At 38.5% G+C, this 19,923-nt stretch overlaps 1 protein-coding gene across 1 annotated transcript in view; it reads right to left on the bottom strand.

The window, feature by feature from the left end:
* The window catches only part of epha6 (eph receptor A6), a 184,092-nt gene that overhangs the window by 40,630 nt on the left and 123,539 nt on the right, over window positions 1–19,923 (bottom strand). The window contains exons 4-6 of the mRNA XM_036139516.1: window positions 11,366–11,490; window positions 7,072–7,234; window positions 2,694–2,802 (exon numbers count right to left, since the gene is read on the bottom strand). Coding sequence (XP_035995409.1) covers window positions 2,694–2,802; window positions 7,072–7,234; window positions 11,366–11,490 — 397 coding nt within the window. The remainder of the gene's footprint in view (window positions 1–2,693; window positions 2,803–7,071; window positions 7,235–11,365; window positions 11,491–19,923) is intronic.

The following is a 19,923-nucleotide window of genomic DNA, read 5'->3' as shown; positions in this document are numbered from 1 at the left end:
GAGTTGGTACAATCAGAGAACAGAAAAGCTGGCTATAATTTTGGGAACTGGTTACAAAGCTTATTCTACTATTTTGGTACGTTTGCCTCCTATTTTAAAAATGGGTTTTAGTTTAGGGGAGAAAATATCTCCCATAGTTTTCTATGGTCTAGTTTTATGATCAGACCAAATAATGCATTTTCTAACAAATGGTTTTAAATGTTGTATTACAATTTGTATTCAAATCAAGCAGATTTTCAAACAGCAACATCCGTAAATATACATTTCTCTGCATTTTAATACTGGGCAGATAATGCTCTAAATAAAAAAATAAAAAACATGCGTATCGTATGGAAAAAGTTGATGGTGTTCCATTTATTTTTGTCCAAGCTGTTCACAATTTAGTCACCGAACCTTCATATTCACACCTCTGAAATAAAGTGAGAACCCCCCCCCCCCCCTTCCACCCCCCACAGTTGCTCATCACATCTTCACATAGATGAAAACAGATTGGCAGTATGTGCAAGGGTGCGAATGCGCTTGGATGTGTTTCAAGCGTTTTGACAGAATCCCTTCTCCTTTCTTCTGAGTTTTTATGTACCTGTGTCTGCTTTCTGCACTTTAAATTAACGCGCTTTCTTTTTAGGGCAGAGGCAATAAAAAACTGGGAATTTGATATAATGGAAAACAACACAATATAGTGTATGGCATAGTCTCTTTCCAGTTGACAGCAGAAACTCAGTCCAGTACACAGAAACATAACACTGCACAGTATTGAGACATAGACCTAGGTTAAATATGTATAAAACTTCATGCTCTGGTGCAAAGGCTTTGCTCTGGAAATATTCAACAAGCATTTTAATGTTAGCCAGGAAACATGATGTTCAGTGATCAGATTTGGAGCACATTGGGTGCTTTTCCTGGACCTGACAAGACTGTAAAAAAAAACAGACAGGGTCAAGTCTGAGCTTTTTAATCCCCAAACAATGTTGTTTTACACTTTCCTATACCTCGTTTCATTTTTTAAATCTAACCTGGTTAAACCTTTGGCCTACACTGCCTTGCGGAGGTTTTGTCACATTCCGACTATATCTTCCCACATTTCACTGGGACTTTATGCGATTTTCAACACAAATACAACTCTCAAAAGTACCGTGTGCATTTGTATTCACTCTCTCACCCATAAAGAACAGCCAGGGCAATCAATTACCTTCAGAAACAACTTATTTATTTAACAGGGTCCACTTGTGTGTAATTTCTTTTCGGCGTACATGAATTTGTTCTGTGAAGACCTTGGAGGGTTACGGCAAACAGCATTAGGAAGTCCAAGGAACGTAGCAGGCAGGTCAGGGATACAGTTGTAGAGACTTTTACAACGGTGTTAGGTTGTAAAACAGAAAAAAAACAAACGCTGTTCAACCCACCATCTACAAGTGGAAAGTGTATGACATTCCTGCAATCCTACCAAGACATGGCTGTCCACTCAGACTGACAGACGGGGAGAGGGAGGATTAATCGGTTAGGAGACCCATGTTAACTCTGGAGGAGCTTCAGACGACCCCTGCTTATGTGGGACAATGTGTTAAAAAAACCTACTAGTTCTGGACTTTATGAAACAGTGGCGCAGGTCATGTAAAGAATACAAAACAGGTGGAAGTACGTGCTCTGGACAAATGAGATCAAGATTAATCTCTCTGCTCTACAGCCAAAATGCAATGTGTGGTCGGGAACAGTGGACATCAGCATAAACACGCCTTCCCCGCAGAGAAACATGGTGGTGGCAGTATTATGATGTGGGGGATTTTTAAATTTTTTTTTAGTTTTTTTTCAGGTTGGGAGGGAGCTAAATATTCACCTATCCTGGAAGAAAACCAGCTGCAAAAGACATGAGACCATGGGGGAGAGGGTCACCTCTCACTAACTATCACTAAACATTCAGCCAGAAACAAAACTAAATGACTTAGATCACAGCATATTCATGTTTAAATGCCCACTCAACGCCCAGAGCTTTGGTTTGCACCACCCAGGCCCGTATTAAGACAATGTGGTGCCCCTGGGCACTATACCACAAAGACCCCCCCCCCCCCCTTACCCTTGCTGTCCTCCGGTCAAAAACATCAGACATAATCAAGGGGATTTCTGTAATGTAATTTACTATTTACTAACTTACACCACTACATGTAGGCATATGAGCAGTGAGCAATATTCAAATATCTCATTTTAAAATGTTGAAATCAAAAGAATCTTGATTTATTTATCATTTATTATTATTGTGACATCAGTGTTCACAAAACAAATAATGCATGGTCTTTCAACAATTTCAAGTAAATAATATAACAATTTATGAAAAATATATTTTTAAAGCCCCCCCCCCATGGTTGGCGCCCCTGGGCACTGGCCCACTGGCCTTTATGGATAATCCGGCCCTGGCACCACCTTGAGTTAAACGATCACGTATTTCAATAGATTGCATACATGGTTTCGATTGCAACACGGTGAATAGTTTAAGCGGTATGAATATGAGTGTGCAAAACCAAAGACGATCTAACGTCAGACGGCGAATCAAAACAAAAGCTGAACCGAAAAGCGAGTAATCTCTCCATACAAGTTTCTAGAAAGTAGCTGAAATACATTATTTTAGACTTGAACAAAATCATGCAAGAGCATTGTTGCTTTATTGTAAATTAAGAGCAGAAGACTGTAATTCCTCTTACCTTCCAGTGATGAGGAGGAAGAGGGTGAGGATGACAAGAAGAGTGAAACCACCGACCGCCGCTGTTACGATGACCAACACCTGGCCCTGGTCAGAAGCGATGTCTGAAGCTGAAGGTTTTGGAGGATGGGTGAAGGAAAGGGGGAAAAAATGGGTAGACAAAGGGAGAATTGGGCCATTGGAGAACGGGGAAAGAAACAGGATAGTAGAGATAAATGAGAGGTTCCACAAAGAACAAGTAAATAAAGTAAAAAAAAAAGTAAGGATGGGTAGATCTGCAGGCTTAAAGTGAGAAGATAGATTTTTCTTTTATTTCACATCATTTACAATAATCCTCCCATGCATAAACCGTACACATTCTGTTGATGGGCAGATACCGAGAGATGTTTGATCTGCTCTTTGTAGAGCCCAAAAAAAAAAAAAAAATACTGTCAGCTTTTCTTGCTGGAATGATTCATTTGCCTGCTGCTGGTTAATTAATTTTATTCATTCATGAAATTGTGATTTAGTCCATGATGATTTGTTAAAATTGGGCACATTTGATATTCATGATTTTCCTTTTTCTGTGTCTTGTCAGAAGGCTAACGAATCCCAGATAATTGAAAGATGATTGCTATTACCAAACTTATTTCTATAATGTTTCACGCTTAATGAATATGAATTGGAGATGGCGGCGCATGGTGGCGAGCACGGCGATTAGGGCTTGTGTAGGTGTACGTAAGGTGCAAACGCGGGAAAGCGTGTGTGCGACATGTGTCCCTTTCACTTAATAAAAATAATTACACACGCGCTCTGGGGGAAGATGAGTGAAAACGAGGGTGGTCAGATCACAGATGACAGTTCTCGGTTTAACACGCGCTTCACATCTAAACAGATGTGCTGGATTGACAGCGCTGGAACGAGGTCTGTGTGTCTAGAAAGAGAAAGGGGAGGCAGTAAAAAAAAAAAAAAAACACATGACAAGCGAGAGACAAAAGAGAAAAGAGACAAAGAAAGAAGCGACAGAAACACGTGCAGGTGGGGGGGGGGGAGAGGGCGGGGGACGAGTTTAGCGACACTGACAGGCAGGTGGACAGACAGACTGACAGAGAAGGAGGGAGCGGCAGGGGCCAAACCTGCCTCCTCCTTCAGATAAAAGGCCAGGCAGTACAAAGACTTGGCCGCGCAGCCTCTGATCTGCAGATAAAGCCAAACTCTGTAGCTTTGGAAGCAGAGGGCCACTGTGAAGCCAAATCACCTCTTTCCCAATAATACCTGACCCAACATAAAAGGGCAGCTGGACCTTTGTATTTTATGAGCTCGCAATAAAGCTACCACTGACAAAACACACAAAGAAAACACTGATTCCAAACACACCAAACAAAAAAAAAAAAAAAAAAAAGGGAGCGGTATCAGATTCCCTTGATGATTTTATTCAATTTTCAGTCGCCTCTGCAAGTAATTCCCGGGGTTAAAGAATTGCGCTAAATCAAATTCACTCTCTGGGAAAAAAAACAGGGGGTTTAGCCGTGTAAAGAAAAAACTCATCTGTTTTGGGCATCTTTGATAACAACAAGCATGATAAGAGATGGAGAAAAATTCTTCGCATCCCCATTACCTTAAAATTTCTGCTTTCCTTTATGCGCTGGCCAAATCAAATATTTGCTTCGACCGTCACCGGGTGAAAGTAAGCAAAAATAAAAAATGTGGCGGGGGGTCATAAACATCCGCTCACCCAGTGCAGAAAACTGTTTGCACAGATCTGCAAGCCTTCTCCTCCTCCCGGATTTGTTTCCTCAGTTGAGTAAATCGTATGCACAGATTTGTTTACACACATCATCTGTTTGACAATATTTGTAGGAAAATGTGTTTTATAGCATTTGCTGTGGCCGATTTGCTAACTTTGCTCACATTCTTATTATAGAAGAAAACCTACCCTTTGCATACGTTTTGTGTCTTATGTTCTTGAAAATACTTTTGGATTTAGCTCTTTTCGGTAATGCTAACTAGCACATAGGTACAAAATTGTCCATGTTTAAAGTTGATATTAGGCATTAGCTGTTATTCCTCTGGTAAAATAAGCTTGAGTAAAAATGCGATTTGCTAATTAGATGAAATGATATATTGGTTATTGGCATCATAATATTATCTAGAAAACAAATTTTCTTTCTTTGTTCCTTGTGGGAGAGATCATTCCCACTCAGCCGCACATGTCTTTGTCTCAGGAGCAGGAAAAGTCTAATTGTCAGGGAACAGGATCAGGTGAAGGAGGGGCAGCGCTGTATTACGTAATGCTCCATATAACCAGCTAAACCTCTGGTACTTCTGGATTCTCATTAAATAGACTTAAAAGCATAGTGATAGTGTCATGACAAATCGTTGTGGTTTTCAACCCTTAACGTTTAAAAAAAACACCAACTTTGGTACACCTTGATACTGGGATGCTGGTTAGTGTCAAAAGCAAGTGAAGCTAGAACCACTGATAGACCTCAGCACTGATCTTAAACAAAACCAAATTGAACTGTTCTTCAATCAAAGATGGCGTCTGTTTGCATTTCTTTAATGTTTCTCACAGAAAATAGGTCATAGACTGAAAGATTGGACAAATTCTCACTTTAAGACTAAATCGCTTTTAAACAAAAAAGGTTATTTAAAAGGCGCCTAGGAAGTTAGTAAAAGAATGAATTAGACCTAGGACCTCACAGCCTGATTTTAATTAAAAAAAGTAATACTTTAGCAGGAAAAGTGGATGGGAACTATCAACAAAGTAAAACGGACCTTTTTCTATGCAATTCCACTTTCATTACCAAATATATAAGTGTCTGGCACACATATATCTGGTGGGATTTTGGTACCACTTATAAGCGAATAGCAGCCATGACATTAAATAGTCGTACAAGTTGCAGTTTACAGACCATCTGTTATACCTGCAGTGTTACATTTCCCCATTTAGATCCAGCCTTTCAGCTCCACACTTAAAGCACAGCTTAACACAATCAATGCTAAGTGTAGACTCCAATGCATTCCTGTGTCTGCGTGAACAGTACTTTAGGATTTCTCTATTTTCATCTAGAGGACAGAAAGAAAATCTAGTTTAATTGAATCTAAATTGATTCTTTTTTTTACCTGCCTGTAGCAGCTGGCTCTGCTGTAGTCCTTACTTTAGCTTATAGATGAATGCAAAGTGTACATTTAGCCTGTTGTGTTTTCATTCATTTAAGATTTGCTATCATTTCATCCGTCATACAATGTTATTTTGTGCTGCTAGTGTAAAGTTTCATTTGAGTGAAGTTGTTCTATCCGTCAGTCTGTAGACCAAAATAAGCCACGCCTCCTAACTCACTCCAGGACGTGGCACCCATCTGCCCTTCTCCCTCATCGGCTCGCATGAGCCTATTTGCAAAGGATAGACACACGTGGAACATGATTAGTGAAAAAGGAAGTAACTCAAAACTTTATATTGCTTTTAGCAAGAGAACGTTTTGATCCGATGGGCGTGCTCTCCGCCATTTTGTACCTGGCGGTGCCTTTTTATGGGCAGGGAGGGGGTAAGCCCTGAGTGGCAGCTGGCCGCGTGCACGTACGCGCATGCGCAACTGGCCCAGCTATGTAAACGAGAGATTGGAGAACAATACAGATAGTGTGTGACATTTAACCATAGTCCGTCTAAAAACATACCTTTAGTTCTTCCCAAAACTATTTTTTTAGTTCGTTTAGTAAAATATTTTAGTAAAATAATGAAATTTCGCTTATTGCTCCTTTCATGAACCTAAATAATTATGTTTTTGTACATTGTTGCAAGTAAAACTCTCACTTTTATTCTTAAATATAAACCTAAGTAGGGTTATTAGATAAAAATGTCAAATTTATTCTAATCATTTAGAATAATGCAACACTATTTTGCTTGCTTAACATCTTCTTTCCAGATTTCTTCCGAAAAAGTTTCTCCTGCTTCGTTATCTCACCTGCACAATACAAGTGTATTACTTGTGACCTTCAGGCTGTGAGCTGCCCCGGGTGCTCCTCCAGGCAACATGAACTTCATTTGACCCTGAACTGTTTACAGCCTGCACCTCATACCTCTCACTTCCTTAACTTGAATAAAATGAGAAAAATACAACTAACAGTAAAGCTGAGATTTTAATGAAACTATCCGAAAGTGGTCACAGTGAAATCAAAGGTAAATCTCTCATCTTGATCAAGACAATCAGTTTCTTCAATGTTTTTGTCCAAAAAAAAAAAAAAAAAAAAGGCTAAATAATTGGGGAGTAGCTGATGTTTTATCTGAACATTATCCCACATTTTACCTTTAAAAGCTGTGTTGCTAAAAAATTAAGTATGTCTGTAAATATTAAACAGCACCATGCAAAACATTGTGTTTTTAATATTTGCATACTCACAGTCACCTGTAGTCTGGTATTCATATTTCGGGGAGTAGGAGCTGTATCCACCAGCTGTTCTGGTGCGAACATTGAAGACATACCAGGTTGCTGGTTTTAAACCTGAAACGATCACACTGGGAGCCCTGGTGCGTGTTGACGAGTAGCTCAACTGCTCTTGTTCCTGAAAGGAAAAAGTGGAATATAATAATTAATATTAGCAAATGAGAACAGGTTTTGACCAGATATAAGCGTTCTTTTAGGGAGATTTTATCTTAATCAATTTTGGTCCTTGCCCGTTTGCAGCAACGTTTCCCCCTTAATCAAAATCACAGTAAACTGTTTTGTCAGATTACTGTCACTTTCACTGCTGTTTACTGACAGATGTTGATCGTGGGAGCGGCGACAAGAACTGCCTTCTGGGCTACGTTCAAGATTGCCTTCTGATCCCTTTTGGGAACACAAATGACAGGGAACACACGATTTTATCACCAAATTTTATTACAAACACATTACCAGATGTTCTGCATAATAACTGTTATTGTGAATAGCTAAGCAGAAGCTATCTGAGAGGCGTTAAGTTAAAGATGACACGTTTCATTGGACTTTTAGGCAATTTTGCACACTTAAATTTGCAGATTGAAAGTGAGATTGGGGGGAAAAAAAAGAACCTTTGAGAAATTGTTTGGAAGATTTATATATGTCTTATGATTGTTTGATTTTTTTTTGTATGCGGTGATGCATTTTATAAGGATGTTGACACCAAGGCACTGTAAAAGTTAAGGACATTTTTTTAGCTTGAACATCTTAAAGTAGCCAGATGTATAATTTGGCCTGTACGTCTTCTCTAGATGTAAACCTTCTCTTCATCTTTAAGCAATTAAGTCATTATGTCATGTATGCTCCTTTTTCAAGCACGACTTTCCCCGTTTAGCCCAGTCTGTAACGACTAGAAAGAGATTTTTTTTAATTTAAAATTACTTTGATAATTGTTAAAAGAACATTTTATTCTGTATGAATCAGTTCGAGGACATTTTAGTTGATTTTGTTATGCGCAGATAGGAAACATTTCCCGTGATGCCGTTTCTGAAGATGTCGTTGCACAGTAAGACATTCTTGCTGATCGCCCACACAATGTCTTTTTCAGTCAATCTGTAGTTCTGATCTAAGTTTTAAATAATAAGGAATTCTCTGGTGGCGAGGCACTCATTGAGGTAACCCTCTTTATCCGTTTCCACTGCTTGTGTTAAATGTCATTCATTACTCACACAATTAATGAAGAAAATTGCAGAGCAAACTTCGCAGTCGCTTTTTTAGCCTTTCGCTTTAGAGTAGAGATTAATTATTAGAATTTTCAGAGTGCTTGGCATCAGTTTGGGGATGTAATGCCTAAGTGTTAAAACACGGTCGAAGGAGGCATTCATTAAACTTTCTCAGTGGCAAACATGAAGCCATAAATTGCTGTTAAAAGCTTATCAAAGTCTGTGTCCCTTTTTCAAATTTAGTTTAACCTCAACTTATTGTAAGGCGCCAAATGTTTAGCAAGAAGCCTTTGATTATACACGAAAAGTTAAACACATTTCACTTTGCTAAACTGTTAAAGTCCACATTTAAATCTTAATGCTTCTCAAAGACTGAGGCTAGTAATAATGATCTTTACCTGTCATTGTGACACACATTCTAAGGAAATATGTTCTGTGCATTTAACCTGTCTCATAGCGAGCATTGGGCGGTGCCAGGGGAACATTCTGGGGTCAAGGGTCATGCGCAGTAAAACAGAGCGGCAGTCTGTGTGATTTGAATAAGGGAACTTGTGGTCGATCCAGGATGCAATCGCCCTGCTCTCTAACCACTAAGCCACCCCCACTTAAAACTATCATACAGGACTGTCTCAGATAATTTAAATCTTGTGATAAAGTTCTTTTTTTTCTGTAATGCAATTAAAAAACATGAAATGTCATACATTCTGGATTCCTTACAAATCAACTGAGATATCGCAAGCCTTTTATTGTTTTAATATTGCTGATTATGGCTTACAGCTTAAGAAACCCAAATATCCTATCTCAAAATATTAGAATATCGTGAAAAAGTATACTAGTAGGCTATTCAACTAATCATTTGAATCGTCTAATTAACTCGAAACACTGCAGGGTTTCCTGAGCCTTGAAAAACACTCAGCTTGGTTCAGTAAACTAAATCACAAGTATGGTAGTGGTTAGGAGACGACATAAGATTCTCACAGTAACTGGTGTACTGACCATGGCATTACTGTCCTTGATTGGCCTGCCAATTCCCCTGACCTGAACCCCATAGAGAATTTGTGGGGTATTGTGAAGAAGAAGCTGAAAGACACCAGACCCAACAATGCAAATGAGCTAAAGGCCGCTATTGAAGCATCCTGGGCATCCATAACACCTCAGCAATGCCACAGGCTGATTGTCTCCATGCCACGCCGCATTGATGCAGTAATCTGTGCAAAAGGATTTCCAACCAAGTACTGAGTGCATTAATGAACATTTTCAAATGATTGATTTTGTTTTGCTGTTATATTTTTTTTTTTACTTTGTCTGAGGAAATATTCTAATATTTTTAAAATAGGATTTTTGAGTTTTCTTCAGCTGTACGCCATAATCAGCGATATTAAAACAATAAAAGGCTTGCGATATTTCAGTTGATTTGTAATGAATCCAGAATGTATGACATTTCATGTTTTTTAATTGCATTACAGAAAATAAAGAACTTTATCACAATAATCTAATTTTCTGAGACAGTCCTGTATATACAAATATCTGGCATAACATCATGTCTAATAGTGTATCGGTCCACCTCTTGCTGCAAATCAACATTGATCTGCCTGCAATCCAGCAAAGGTGAGCTTTTATCTGACATGAAGATGTTGGTAGCAGATTTTTTTTTTTTGTCTTGTAGAATGCAAGGTAGAGCTTCCATAGATCAGCCGTGTTTGTCCAGACAGTCCCACTGATTATTGATTGGATCGAGATCTGAGGAATCTCAAACTTCCTGCTGAGCTCGTTAAATCACTTTGAACCACTTTTGCTTTGTGGCAGGAAACACTACTCTGCTGAAAGAGGCGGACTGGTCTGCGGCTATTCAGCCTTGTGCAGCTGAAGACCGGCGAATTGTGACACAATGTGTATCCTGACACATTTCTAACCATCCTTATTTTTTTCAGTAGTTTAGCTACAGTAGCTCATGTTTTGGATGAGACTACACATGCCACACCTTTGCTCCCTACTGATTAGCTATTGCCCGTTCTCAGGACCCCTGCTAATAGATAGTGCCAACTGGAAACTGGAAACAGCCCAGAAGAGCTGGAGTTTTAGAAATACAATGATCCCCATTGTTTAGCTGCTTCAGTTGCACAATTGTTAACTTTTCTTAAATCCTTATCCATTTTCTCCTGCTTCTTAGCATACCAACTTTGAAGAAAAAATGTTCACTTGCAGTAACAAGTGCCATGATGACGAGGTAATCAGTGTTACTTCACCTGTCAGGACTCGTACTATTATGCTCAATTGGTGTTTATATGTTGAAAAAAAAGAGGAAATTATATTTACAACACTTTACATTACTATTTATTTGTGTTGTACCGATCTGATACCAAGCACTGGCTCGGGTCCTGATCAAGGCATTTTTAAAAGACTCGTATCGGACTTCCTGTCTAAACTCAGCTTTCAGTATATGTTATTTCTATAGTGCAATCGATTTTATGTCCGCCATCCTCTCACAGACCAGGGAGCTTTAATTTTTGCAGCAAATAAAAAAATACATCACATCGTATTTATGTGTGCGTACTTGCTAAACTCTATTAGAGTTTAGCAAGTACGCACTCTACCAGTATGATAATACTCTACCAGTATTATCATACTGGTAGAGAGACAGAAATGGCTGCTGCACCATGCCGTCCATCTGTGCCATGTGACCTGGCATGCCCCATGTGCCTAGAGAGCTGATGGTATTGTTAAGGGATGTGCAGAGCGCAGCTGGGGTATAACTGTTGCTGGATATTTTGTTAATACACCACTAAATGGAGCTGCATTGAAATATGATATAAGTAAATTATCAGGGAGTCATATCAATGGCAACATTAGCCTAGCTATTTAAGAAAATACATGAAAACATCACCAGCATGAGCAATGCATGAGTTTATCACGGACTGTGATCGTTTTTGTTGAGTCCGATTTTACAGCACATTCAAGCCACTGGTATCAGAAACTAAAACTCAGAAAATTATTTATTCAGCTTAAAGATTAGACCACCTGCTAATATGATCAGATGCAGCGTGACAGTCTACCTTCTCATAATATTTGACTTCATAGTCAATGATGGGAAGTGTTGTTTCTTCAGGTTGCTGCCAGGACAGAGCAATGCTGTTTGGAGAAGCCCAGTCCTTCTTTATGGCTCCCACCAGAGACGGACCTGTTCAGTAAACACACCAAGCAGACATAATTTATTGTGTGCTAACTCTATTGACATTGTCGATAAAACTTTCTGAGGCTGCTCGTTGGGACTGTTTGGCAGAACGTGTACACAGAGCATGAGTGTGATCAGCAAATATCGGCTGCGGAAAATGAATTTATTTAGCAGTCTAATGAATACATACACCTTTCCACTTCAATAAGTCAGCCTTTCTGACTGCCTTCTCCAGCTAACTTTAAAAACAAAGTAGCAAAGAAAACAGTATTTCAGGCTCTATGTAAGTGATGAAAGTGGGAGTACACCTGTCATGGAGTTGATGAGATAGACACCAATGAGATGGAATTGCTGATTCGGTTTTATTTAAAGTCCCTAAAGTATTACTGCAACCTGCATTGTTGTTTATTATTGTGATCAGGAATACATGGATTACTTTGAAGCTGATTTGAAGTAAATGGGAATTAATGTCAGTATAGGTCACATGAACCTTTTCACATTTTGCTGTAGTAGGTAAGTAAGTAGATATACAGTAGGTCCCAACAACGTAATTGTTTTAATGAGCCGTTTTGTTAAATAAGATCATGTTTTTATTCAATTTACATTTAGAATAAATGTGATTGAGGTCCCATTATGTTTTAATGAATCTTTTCATTTGCACCAGTCTTTCCTCATCTTTTAATCATTTAGCACAATCTTGATTTTTTTTCGAGGCAAAATGAAAACTATCAAAGTTTTGTGGTTGTGGTGTTACCGTCCTGCCAACTAGGTATTGTTAACAGTCATATTATAACACCATTGTGTTTTATTTTAATGGGATTGTAGGTGATAGACTTGAAATTCACCTACAGAATGATATTGTTGCCCATTCTTCTGTGCAAAATAGCTCCAAACAACTCTAACAGCTTATTATCAAGGAATTCCCTTTTTGCTTCCGCTCCTTTCTGACCAAATCTGACCAGCTTCCCTGACCATCCCTGCAGATGCCATCACCGATGTTTTTAATGTTTAGTATAGTGCGTTCAGGGTAATGAGTAGTGTCAGTTTTGCATCAACATTACCTGATCAGAGCACCTTTTTACCATTTTCTAACAGTCCTGGTGGTGTCGGCACCAGTCTGTGAGTCGTTGAGCCACAGATAAAAAAAAACAAAACAAGAACAACAACGACATACTGTGGTTTTTTATGGTGTTGGTGGTATGAATTTAACTCTGACAGTGGTTTTATGAGGATTAAACCAGAAACATTTGTATGCTTTCTTCATAAATCAGAAGATATGTAGTTGAGAGACTGTGGTCAACATGAATTCAGTTGCCTTTCTTACTTACTTACTTATTTACTTACTTACTTATATGGCTTTCTTATTTTCCACATGGGTCAAATGTGTAGAGTGCACATAGTTGTTATGTTGAGAGATACTGCCACCTGAGCTGTGGATCTCTGCAGCTCCTTCAGGGTTGTCATTGTTCTCCTGGCTACTTCTATGATTAATATTTTACCTGTGCTTTTAGTTTCAGGGGACAGCAACGTCTTGACTTGCAGGTGTGCCACACGCTTTCCACTTTTTTTTGATGACAGTTTGAACAGAGTCCCTTGAGATCTTCAAAGCTTGGGATGTTGCTTCATAATAAAACCCTGCTTTAAGCCCCTCCACAACTTTAACTGTGCCGTGTCTGGTGTGTTCCTTGGTCTTCATGATGCTGTCGGTTTACAAATGTTTAACTATCCTCTGAGACCTTCCCAGAACAGCTGGCTTTATGCTTAAATTACTTAAGTTTCATATGGGGGAGGAATGCATACTCTCTCCACACTTTCCAGGCTTTGTTCTGTAAAAATCTTCTAAAATCATGTATAATTCTTAGGGCTGGGCAAGTTAACGCGTTAATTTCGCGTTAATTCATTACACTATTAACGGCGATATTTATTTTATCGCGCATTAACGCATGTTGCTCACATGCTTTCAGTCAGTGTCAGTCAGGCAGCACTCTCCCGCTCCCCCTCCCCTCTCGTACATGGCTCAGCGGCGTCAGCCAATCAGCACGCAGGCTCAGCCTGTCCCGCCCACTCAGCTCTCACACAAACTTAGCAAAGAAACAGCTGAGAGAGACCGCAGCAGCGAAAAAACATGAACAGAGGAAGTAGCACCGTTTGGCTTTATTTTAATACCGTAAATGAAATCAAGCTGTATGTTTTGTAAAAAGCCGGTTCATTTCAGTGGAAACACAACAAATTTATCTAAGCACGTGAAAAAAACATGAAAACGTCGAGCCCCAGAAACGGAGAGAGGAGACGAAACTTCTCTCACTGCCCCGACAGACCCACATACGTCTCTGACTGAGGCGTTTCAGTCCTCCAGGGAACATCCAGGTAGATCAGTGGATGGATGGATGGATGGATGGATGTTACTGGAGCCCACACATAACATGTAATTAAGACCTTGAAAGAACCCAGTACATATATTAAAAAGTGTTATTTAAGATAAGATAACATTAGCTAATCCTTTTTTTATCCCACGACGGGGAAATTTATAGGAATAAAGCAACAGGCAGGTGCACACAACACAGACAAAATTACATAAGGATTGAAATATATAAGAGGTGGATTAGCGAAAAAACACTGAACATAACATTATTATTATTATTATTATTATTATTATTATTATTATTATTTAATTGTAATAATAAAATAAAAACCACAAAACCCAAAAGGTCAACAGTTTCATGATACATCAAGCTTAGGGACTGGCTAATATACAGCAGGTCAAAAAAGGCCATATTTTGCCTGCAGTGCTTGCTGTTCTCTTATGAAGAAAAGATCAAGTAGTGCACTAAATTCAACAGATGGGTTGAAAATATCCAGTATAAAATAAGTGCTACAAATGTTACAACACTTTTGTTCATATGGCAGCAGAACATTAAAATAAAAGTGCCCTTTACACTACTTTTGAATTCATTCTTGGAGTTTGTAAATACAATGCGATTCAGGGCGATTAATCGCGATTAAATATTTTAATCGATGCCCAGCCCTAATAATTCTACATTAAAGTTACAGTCGTGGACACATTTGCGTTGGTCAAGGATAAAAGGCATTGAGATTTGTAGGGTAACAAAATGTGAGGACGTTCAAAGGGTATGCATACTGTTGCAAGGCCCTGTACATGACCACACACTATGATGGTGATCCCTCTGAAAACAACTGCATAGTAGTAAGCTAATTATCAGATCAAATTAGATACATCGGTTCGGGTTTATCTGGCTATCAAGCAGAGCTTCACATTGCCACCATTGTTGCAGAGTTTGTGTTCTGTTGTGGAGTACCAGATGAGTGCAGTGAATGTTCGGTTCGGTAAAAATTAGCAATGAATAGTAAGGATCTTCTAAACAGCAAAAGTGCAATTCACAGCTGCTTTTTAATGCATCAGTAGCTCTAATGGTTGACATTGTTGACTGCTTGTTAGAGGAAATTGCCACATAATCATGTAGTTTATCAATAGAACTGTTTAAATGGTCTTTTTAAGTAAGTGTAAAAAGCCCTCGCATGGCTTTTTTTCCCCCCCCTTTTGTGTTATATCTTAATCTAGTTTCAATTGAAAATGTGTTGAATCAGGCATGCTTATCTGTCTTGAAGTGAACTGCGTTATGATTTTCTTCTGGGTAAATAATTGCATTTAGCTCCCAGGAGAGGCAGGTCAGCAGATGAAACAGCTTCATTAATATATATTATATCACCTAAAGAAATGGAGCTGACTTGTTATATTGATATAAGTACAATCCTGCTTTTCACATATGTATCAACATTTTTCACGTGCCTGAGTGAAGATGTTTTGGCAGATGTAACATTGTGAGCAACCTAGGCTGGGAATTTTGGGATCAGGGCATATTAGGGCAGGTCATAGCTGGTTGTTGGGTTTGAGCTCATTAGATGTTAAAAACCAGCACCATGTGTGTTGGAAGTTAAATATAAAATACGTATTTCTTTAGGCCTACTTTAGGCTCTCTTTCACGTCACATCTTCAAAATCTATTATCATTCCATGTTCAGCAAATGGAGTGAAAGAGTGAGTAAAAACTGGCTGGTCATTATTATGCCGCTGTTCGCAGGGTAAACATTAACCTTTTATCCTTGAAATTAACTTTTGTTTTTAGGCGTTTGCAAGATGTTGAGTTATAGAAGGAATATGTACACGCAGAGAGTGACTCTATAATACACTGTAGTTCTTTAAGGATAAAAACCAAACCGAAGCAGGAAGTAGCATCACAATAATGAGATAAGAAAAAGATGGAGGAGATGAAGAAGTCACACCTGATCATTAATTGTAACAAATATTATTAGGTCAACAAACTGTGTTATTGGTTATTCTTTTCAATCCACTGTGTGGTTGCCTCAGACAAGCACTTTCACATATTTTTGGGTAGACATCCAAACCCGTTATCTTTGCTCAACCCTATAACACAACCTTGTTGTGTTAAATCGACATGTTGCCTATCGGCCCATATTTGACCCGGCCTCGCTTTAGCACAATCAGCTCAACATTTGGAAAGTTAATCAAAGACAGACCACCTTACAAACTACTTGAAAATGTTTCACATGGCTGCATCGGAATTAAAATGTCTCCCAAACATTGAAAAATGAAGCCAATCAAACTGCCAAAAAATAACCCAAGTCAAACATGACTAATAATATAATACCGAAGTGTAGGATCCAGAGTGGAGCAACAGCCATGCTCACGTTATTAAATGTGTTTTAATGCTTGGCTTCTCTTTAATAACCGGCACCTTAATTGGCTTTTAAAAATTTCTTAAGTAGCCTAAAATGCTAGCAAAACTCAACTAACATAATGTCATGCGTGACTTAAAACGGCTTATATTATTAGCATAATCATGTGTCTGTGTGTGTGCAATCCTACATGCGTGCATATGAGGGCTCTTTTTTTTTTTGTCTTAAAAACAATATCAAGCCGCTGAAGCAGAAAATAATTCCCTACTTTACAGGAAATAAAACAAGCCAAAGCTTCTGACATCCTATTATGTGTTATTAATACATATTACCTCTAATATGATCAGTTCACTCCTCCTCGCCTATTCAAGATAACGGAGAAAATTCATCTCAGGGGATTTTATCTGATCTAACTGTGTAATGGACCACTCTGCTAAAGCCCCGACATTGCAGGGTTTTTCTTTCCTCTGCTGCCTGTGCCAGTCGGGGTGCAACCGAGGCGGTTTGTGGTGAGAGTCATGTTGTGGATCCGTCAAACTAAGGCACAGCAAGACCACTGGCATCTGCTGTTAGCATATTGGCTCCCGATAGGAAACAATAAACACAGCCTAAGTTTAATCTCCCTCTGACTCGCAGATTCAAATGAGCCCTCCGCTGTGGCTCACACATAATTCACGAAAATAAACCGGGGAGCAAACAGATTCCCATGAGAACAGAGCACACGAGAGTTGAAAGCTGGGACGTGACAAAACAATATGTTTGCTGGAGACTATTGTCCGTCTGGAAGAAAATAATTGCCAGTAGAAATGTGGAGGCTCACTCTGGATGTCAAAACAGAGCTCGTCATGAACGTTCAGATTATCCACGCCACACAAAAGCACCAGAGAAACAGTAATTTTCCACAAAATATGTTTTAATTAGAGCTCAAATTGGGAGACCCAAAGAAGATTTGCTTAAATCATATGTCTGGATTTATTAGATTGTCATTAAATTACAACAAGAACCTCAGATCTGACCTTTCATCTACAATTACTGCCCTTTAAAGAGTCCTTACTGCACTATAAGTCTAGTACGAAATACATTTTTGTTCTATGTAGGTGACATAAATCAAAAAAATCTCCAACGTATAAGCAGCATAGGACTATGTAGGTTGTTATGCTCAAAAACATTATGCCCGAATGGCAGTCTCATGTATTTCTTAAAGAATAATCATATTTTGTTTAATTTAGAAATTCTGAAAGCTTTGAAATACTTCATAGTCAGTTGCCACTTCCAGTATTGTTAATTTAAATGTTAAACCCTGAATTTGAACCTGTCGTAAATTAAATGATTGTTTCAGAAAAACAGTAACATGGAAGCAGCATCAGTCATGACATATTTTGTCATCTGATAGCTTGAAAACGACATAATATCTGCTCTGATGTAGTTTACAAAAGACAGTGGGAAACAGTTTTCATTGGCTGTCTCCAAGGCCATCTCTGATTGGCTTATCAATCCTTTGTGACATCTCCACGACTAGAAATGTTTCGGTTGATCACATGAAATGGAGGACTGATCACCAAAACATAAAAACATTTGTCTGTGTTAGTTGTTCTTATTGGCATCATATGCCATGCTCCGTTTTACGTACAGTACTTTTTACACAATTTTGCAAGTAGACACTGAGACGGAGGTGAGGGAACCACTTAGCAGGAAAGCGTGCTGTTTTCATGGAAATTGTACAGCAAGTGTCTGACCAAAGCAGAGTCCTGCTGAGGTGGTTCTGGCACTGAAAGTTGAATTGTGATCCATCTCCACTTCTCTCTCTCCTCCCAGAATAAAGTTAGACAAAAGAAACAACCCTTCCCAAAAAAAAAAAAAAACAAACAAAAAAACCAAACAAACAAACTTGGAAATACACTCTAAAATACTTTTATTTGGGCTTTTGAAAAACTGAGAAATATTTTTTAGATGTTTAATCTGTTTAGATGTTGAAACGGTTCCCTTTTAGCAGTAGTAGTGAAATAATTTTGTAAAAACTATATATGTATATGTCATTCAATGCCTTTTCCTTATTTCTTATTTCCTTATTGCAGATCCATAGTGAAGAGATCTAAACTATGGCTCAAAAGTATATATAATTATGTAGCACAAAATTACAAAATAACTCCACAAAACATATTTTTCTAAATAAGGCTTTTTTTCTAAATACATATATAAATTAGTTTATTAATACAAAAAACTATTGATTTTATTCATTATTAGCTACTGTTTGGTCATTTTTTTTGTTCGTAATGTTAATTCTAAATAAATCACAGCCCTCAGAAATATATTGCCCGTTTGCTGTTCAGCAAGCCTTTCGTGCGTTTGAAATAATTTTCTTCAGGCACTGACAATGTACTTTGAGGACACAAAGACACACGTCAATTGTCTTTAATGATTCGGTTTGAGGGTTATTAGACCAGCTACATGAAATCTGCCAGAGGAACTCCCTATCTTTCTCACGTATGAAGGAGAACTGAAAAGCCATTAGAAACATAAGTCAATTATGATGCCCCATGGATGGATTTTTCAGTCAAGCGTGGTTAAGTTCAACATAAACTAATGGGGAGCCTTTAAATGAGCTTGACCTGCATATGATTTTAATTAGCTTTCCTACCCTAAGGGCTTCCATTAACTGTTTAAAAAAATCAATAGAGCCAGTATTGATGCCATGTGGGAGCCTAAACGATGTCCTAACAGTCCACTGATTCAATGCTGATAAAGAGATGGTGTGAAAGAGAAACACACAAAAAAACACAAAATGGGAGCTGTTGTTTACAACAGTCATATCGATGCTTCTCTTTTTGTATAGGTGTCTGATGGGGTTTCTCTCGTGTCAGATCCAATCTGCTCTCCTCCTGTGTATTTTTATAGGAGGTTACTGTTTGTGTAACCAATCACATCAATGTTCACAAAAGCACAAGTGCAAACTTTGATTATAGTTCGATGCAATTTCATTTAAATTTGTTTAATTCGCTAACATTTGGCCCAATTCCCAGCACTGCCTGCCAATGTCAAGTACGTGAGGTGATTAAGAAGCACTTGACTCTGTATTCAACGTTACCTACGGGACTAAAAGTAATCAGCTTGAGGAAAATCACATTTATTGAATGTGTTATGTCTGTGTGAATATAAGTAAGCCTGTGGGTTTGTGTGTGCTAATAACACAAACGGCAAGCAAACCTGAAGTGACTTGGGCTCTAATTTAGGGACTATCATCATTACACTTCATTAAATCTGGAGGTTACACCCAATGCATTGTGGGTCGTGCGCTCTGTGTTATAAAATCCCTGCTTACACACAGATACAGCAGACGCCTGACAACAGCCAAACAAACTTGTTGGGCTTAATTGTGGAGTGGTTAGAAAATCTGACTCAACCAAGTGCCAGCTCAAACATTACAATACTGCAGCTCAGTTAGAAATGTGGTAGTTTAATTATGTTTATGAAATGGTTCACATTTTCAGTTTTTCCCATTCTGGTTTTGTCCTGGCCAGCTCTTCTCTCGTGGGATAGCAAAGTTTGGATGGTGAGACCTGAGCTTTGAAGTAGTGAACTTGGACTTTGTGATGCAGTTTGAAAAATGCAGTCAACTATTTACCTTCTGTGTTGACAGTGTTCTGTATATTGCTAAAGCTATTAATTGATTGACATGTCATTTTTTTTCTATAAGTGTAAGTATTTTGGTTTGATTTCTAATATA

The sequence above is a fragment of the Fundulus heteroclitus genome, chromosome 7 (assembly GCF_011125445.2).
Source record: "Fundulus heteroclitus isolate FHET01 chromosome 7, MU-UCD_Fhet_4.1, whole genome shotgun sequence".
Classification (NCBI taxonomy): domain Eukaryota; kingdom Metazoa; phylum Chordata; class Actinopteri; order Cyprinodontiformes; family Fundulidae; genus Fundulus; species Fundulus heteroclitus.
The sequence above is the reverse complement of the archived record's forward strand: the minus strand, read 5'-3'. Positions and strand labels throughout refer to the sequence as shown.